Source organism: Elephantulus edwardii, unplaced genomic scaffold, assembly GCF_000299155.1.
Source record: "Elephantulus edwardii isolate Elephantulus edwardi_28Jun2011 unplaced genomic scaffold, EleEdw1.0 scaffold00147, whole genome shotgun sequence".
Lineage (NCBI taxonomy): Eukaryota > Metazoa > Chordata > Mammalia > Macroscelidea > Macroscelididae > Elephantulus > Elephantulus edwardii.
In genome coordinates, this window is record NW_006399897.1 from 4636783 (window position 1) to 4641829 (window position 5047).

At 44.3% G+C, this 5047-nt stretch overlaps 1 protein-coding gene across 1 annotated transcript in view; it reads right to left on the bottom strand.

Moving 5' to 3' along the window:
- EFNB2 (ephrin-B2) overlaps positions 1-395 on the bottom strand; it is a 57065-nt gene extending 56670 nt beyond the window's left edge. The window contains exon 1 of the mRNA XM_006894613.1: positions 204-395. Coding sequence (XP_006894675.1) covers positions 204-325 — 122 coding nt within the window. The 5' untranslated portion in view covers positions 326-395. The remainder of the gene's footprint in view (positions 1-203) is intronic.
- Between the last annotated feature and the right edge of the window lie 4652 nt (positions 396-5047).

Genomic DNA, 5047 nt, shown 5'->3' on the forward strand with positions numbered 1-5047 from the left:
GCGGGCCGCGGCTCCAGGAAGCAAAATCACCACCCCACAACGCTCGCTGGGCAACACGGTCCCTGATCCGTGTGGCCCGCGGTGGGTAGGCGAGTCCGTGCCTCCTCCCGCCCAGAGGACGCGCCGTGGTTGGCCCAGAGCTGGGGCTCCAGGGAACATGGGGGCGCGGGCGACGTTTGGGGGAAACCGCGGGCGCAACTTACTTGGAGTTTGAAGAATTCCAATAGATAGGTTCTAAAACTATCGATCTGGAAATCGCAGTTCTACATAAAACCATCAAAACTCCCCAGCAGTACTTCCACACGGAGTCCCTCCTCACAGCCATGGCCAAACCACTCCCAGCTCCCCGCGACCTCCGGACCTCGCAGGAGCGGTGCGGGGGTCCGGTTATCCCCAATCCTCCGGACAAAAAGAGGTGCAAGAACTCAAGACCCCTCGAATCCGGGGCCACGGAGGGCACGACAGGCGCTCCAAGCCCGATCCCAGCGGCCGAGTCCTTGATGCGCTCGCCCTCCGGGGGCTTTTCAGGGCGCGAGGTGGAGGCCGAGGCCGCACGGTGGGCTCCAGTCACCTCGCCGAACTTAACTCGGGAGGCCAGACCCCTGTGCCAATCCAGGTTGCAGGGCGCATCCACCGCCGGAGTGCTGCTAGGAGAAGCGAACGGCGGCGCCGCCGGGGTTTAAAAACAAAGGCAAGAAGAAGAGAGGCGACACGGGTGAGAGGAGAGAATTGCTGCTGGCGGCGCGGGGCTCTGGTTCGGCTGGGGTGAGCGCTCAGCCCCGTAGAAGGGTCGCGTCGGACTATAGATCCAGAGGGGCGGGCAGCGCCCTGAGTCCGCAGCAGCCGCGTCGGCGTGATTTCATCTTCCAGTGCTCAGAAAGGAGGCGCCGGCGCTACAAGAGAGAATCACCAGAGCGCGTAGGAATCTTTTTTAATTCTTGTGGCTCATCAAAAACCTGCACTCCGCGCTCTTGGCCCTGGAAAGCACGAAAGAAAGAGAAGCTTCGTCCTCGCTGGGAGACCAAAGCTTTCTGCCTCCACCACTTTCTCAGCTCCTGGCTGCGCACTGGCCAGGACGCGTGTGTGCGTCTTTGTGTGTACGGTGAGTGCGCGCCCCGACCCCGGGGCTGGGCGCACGGCAGGCTCGCTCCGCTCCCGCCAGCTCGGGCGCCGCCGCGCGTCTCCGCGGAAGGAAAGTCAGCGCCGCCGGCGCGCTGTCAGAGCGATATAAACGCGTGGCCCCGCCCCACGCCCGCAAGCCCATTGGCTCGTCTTTCAGGAGCTTCGCTCTGGTTGGTAGGTTACCCTGTCCCTCAGCCACCGACATTCGATCGCGATGAAGCGGGGCGGCCTTCTGACAGGTAAGTCTCCGCCCCCAGCGCCGAGTCCGGAGAGCCTTGTGTTCTAGAGCGCAGCTGGGTGCGGAAAGGTTACAGAAACTCGGCAGTCAGTACCGTATTCACTCAGCGCACACTAACTCACTAATCAATGTACACCAAGAACCGCAGGGGAGGCTCCTCTTCTCTCCGTCATCTTAAAGTCGCAAGTGGGAAAGACTTTTCGAAACAGAAGGGACCCGGAGTGGAGGACAGAGAACCGCAGGGAAAGGAGGAGGCGACTAGTCCAAAGACTGCACCTTTCCCGAGCTCTAAAACGCATTCCTCTTGGAATCGCACCAAGGGTCTGTTTTCCGGCAAAATGTTAACGTCACCGCCTTGCTAAATTAAAGAAACCTTAAACTTTTGCAGAGTCGAAGGCCATATATTTTACTCTTGGGCTTTCCGTCTTCCGTTTCTTGTCTCTGCTTTCCCTATGGAGGACTTTTTCACACCCTGCCCTGCCCCTCCCACATGACTACACACCCATCAAGTTCCTTGGCTCCCTTTGCCATTTCTCACGATGCCTCTTAATGATGGGTTTCAAAATTTATTTTGTTACAAAACAATCAGCTCGGAGCCTACCTAAGTCAACAGGGCCTGGAAATGCAAAACAACTTCAAAAGGACTTGGCAACGCAATTTGCAGCAGATAATTAGGGGCTGGCTCTCAACTTTGGTGTGAATATTTTCGCCCTTCTTGTCTGTCAGATTTCGTGCCACTTTCTCCTATCCACACTTTTCTTGTGGGCGTTTTTCTCTTCCCTTCCACATTTTTTCTGAGAAAACAGCACCGAGTGAGCTTTCGGTGCAAAAGTAATCCTGGCAAATGCAAAGCATCTATGGCTTTCTCCTTAATTAGCTTCCAGAGTGAGACATTCATTCTCAAAGATGACCGGGAATTTAAAAGGTGTTGTGATACTCATGGATGCTCTAAGAGTCAACCAATACATTTGCTTATTTTCAATATCTAAAGTATGCATATGAGGAAGAAAGCAGGAAATTCATTATTACTTTGATTTCCTGTTAAGTGCCTGCCTAAAGATCAGCTTTGAAACGGCACAGCGATCTGGAGGGGCGTGACCAAAGCCATGTTTTTCCACGGACCCACAGCGCCCACTAGCGCCCACTGTTTACTTCTCTGCACCTTGAGAGCGCCCTCCCTGAATCAGAGATTAGGAAAGGAAAAAGGTACTTAAACAGCCAACAAGAGAAAGGACTTGGTAGAAATAAGACACAATGCAACTGTAAAAATCAGTTTGAAGAAAATTAGATTAAATATGCTTGTATACTCACAGTGTTGTTTCGGTTTGGGGTTTTTTTTTTTGGTGGGTTGTTTTTTGTTTTTTTTTTTTTCAGACAAAATCCTGTCTAGGCAAGATTTCTTCATGTGTCCAACGCAATGAACCGGACTTTAGTAATAATTTCCACAAGTTTTATTTCTTCTTTAGAAAGCCAAATTATTCACGAAGGTAAGTTTAAAAGAAGGACAGCATATAGTGAAACGCCTCGTTAAAATACTGCTTTTTAATCATGTCTTAACAATTTTTGAAGATTTTTAGGGTGCTTTTTAAAAAACACTTTTTGGACATTTCAAATGAGAATGTTTAAACTTTATAAAGCTTAGTTTAAATCGAACGATTTTTAAGGGGTTGACAAACTCACACTTTCCCAAATATATCTTTAAGAAATGATTCTTTTTCATATTTGTCATTTTCAACTCAGTTTGAAGAGTGACATTTGGAAAAAGAAGACTGCTTTAGACGATATGCAGCCTTTCAGCCTTTGGAAAATTCGTTAGGAAAGACTAAAAAGAGAAGGATGGGGTAGGATGAGCTAATTTTTAAAGAATGGACTCATTTTTAAGTTTAGAAAAAACGTTTAAGAAACTCATTTAAAATCTTTACTAAGTTACCTTGATGATGTGATAGAAAACGGAATAGCTCAATACAATGATGTCCATATTTACCAAACTTTTCAAAAGAAAGTTGTTATTTCTTAGCTCCTACAACTTTTGGGAGTAAATTGGAGGAAATTTGCATTGTGTGAAAACAGCAGTGGTTTCCAAAACTATCATTTCTATTAAATCAGTTATCCTCACATTCAAATCATTTTACCTAGAGAAAAATGTAAATATACATTTTAAGATATGTTCCTTTTTAAAAGTATATATTTGAGCCAAAAGAAATCTCACACTCTCAGTTTTCTATTGTGTAACTTTGGTGTGTGAATATGCATGACTTGTTTCCATTAAATAAGGAGTGATTAGTGACCAGCTGTAAAGACTATGCAGAAAGGCATCAACATTCACAAATAACTCAAATGTCCACTGCTATTTATTTAGATGATTAAAAGCATTCCTGTATATAGATGATGTCAGCTTTCTCTCCACCTCTAGTTTTTCAAAGTCTTTTTGGCCATGTCTAAAGGCACACTAAGGGAAGCAGCTTAACTAAATCACCTTAAAAGGAAGAAACAATCACATCCGTTGCACATTTCCTGGATTTGCACTTAATTTACACTTCTAGGAGAGATTTGGTTATTTAATAACTATCACATCACCAGGGCGTATTTAACCACAATATTAAAAAAGTGAGGGTTTTTGGTTTTGTTTTTTGTTGGGTTCCCCCCCCCCTCCAATTTGTACAGGAGCAAGTTCCTAAAAGTCAAACTCATAAAAAGGTTGGAAAGTCCAGATAATGTTAATATAAAGTTAATGTAGAACGGGGTGATAAATGTAAAAGTTAAATAATTCCAGTTAAAAAAATAAGAACTATAAATTTTGTCCAAGGAAATGCACCTTACCCCTTTGCATTCCTGTGCATATTTTGAACTTGAGAATTTCATATATATTCCATAACTAGATGATCTTTAAGAAATATACTTATTTCTATAAGAATACTTATGCAATTATATTCTTTTGATTCCTGGCATTATAGATGATTTCATACAAATCACTTAAACTTTTAGAGCTATCTGGTAAAAAAATAATTTTTCTCAATTTACTTCTTGTGGGGGTGGGGTGAAGATGATGATGACTTTCCTGATCCAAAATAAAAGGAAACTTTTGCCATTTACTCCTCCTCCATTTATCTGCCTTGAGATTAAAATTGAAGGATTTTTAGCCCACATTTGTATGAATTTGGCAAAGTATTAGTTATTTTTGCCTTAGAACTGGGAAGTTTAGCAACATCTCATTTCCAACAGACTGTAACAACATATTTTCCACTAGTCATTTAAATTTAGGTCAAACTATCATTTCTTCTGTCATGTTGATTGCCTTCAAGTTGAGTACGATTCATAGCGACCCTATGAACAAAAGGCCTGAAGCCTTTCTATAACTATTGACATTTATCAAATTTCATCGTTTCCAGAGGCATGTTATTTAGGAAGTGGACGCCACTCCTAATAGTAGACGCAAACGCAGTATGTTTTTAGGAATGGGTCCAATTGCACCTAGTAGGAAGTCTTATTTGCAAACCAAGAGCTTAGAATGACCAAATTCCTCATCTTAAAGTTGAATGAGATACAGTGGTGGTGAATTTATCTCTCCATTCTAATACTTTAACTTCTTTAAACACAATCCCCATTTTATGAATATGATACAGAAAAAAGCAGATCAAAACAGAACTGGTTGAGGTGAAACTGTCCTACACACAAGGGATAGTAGTG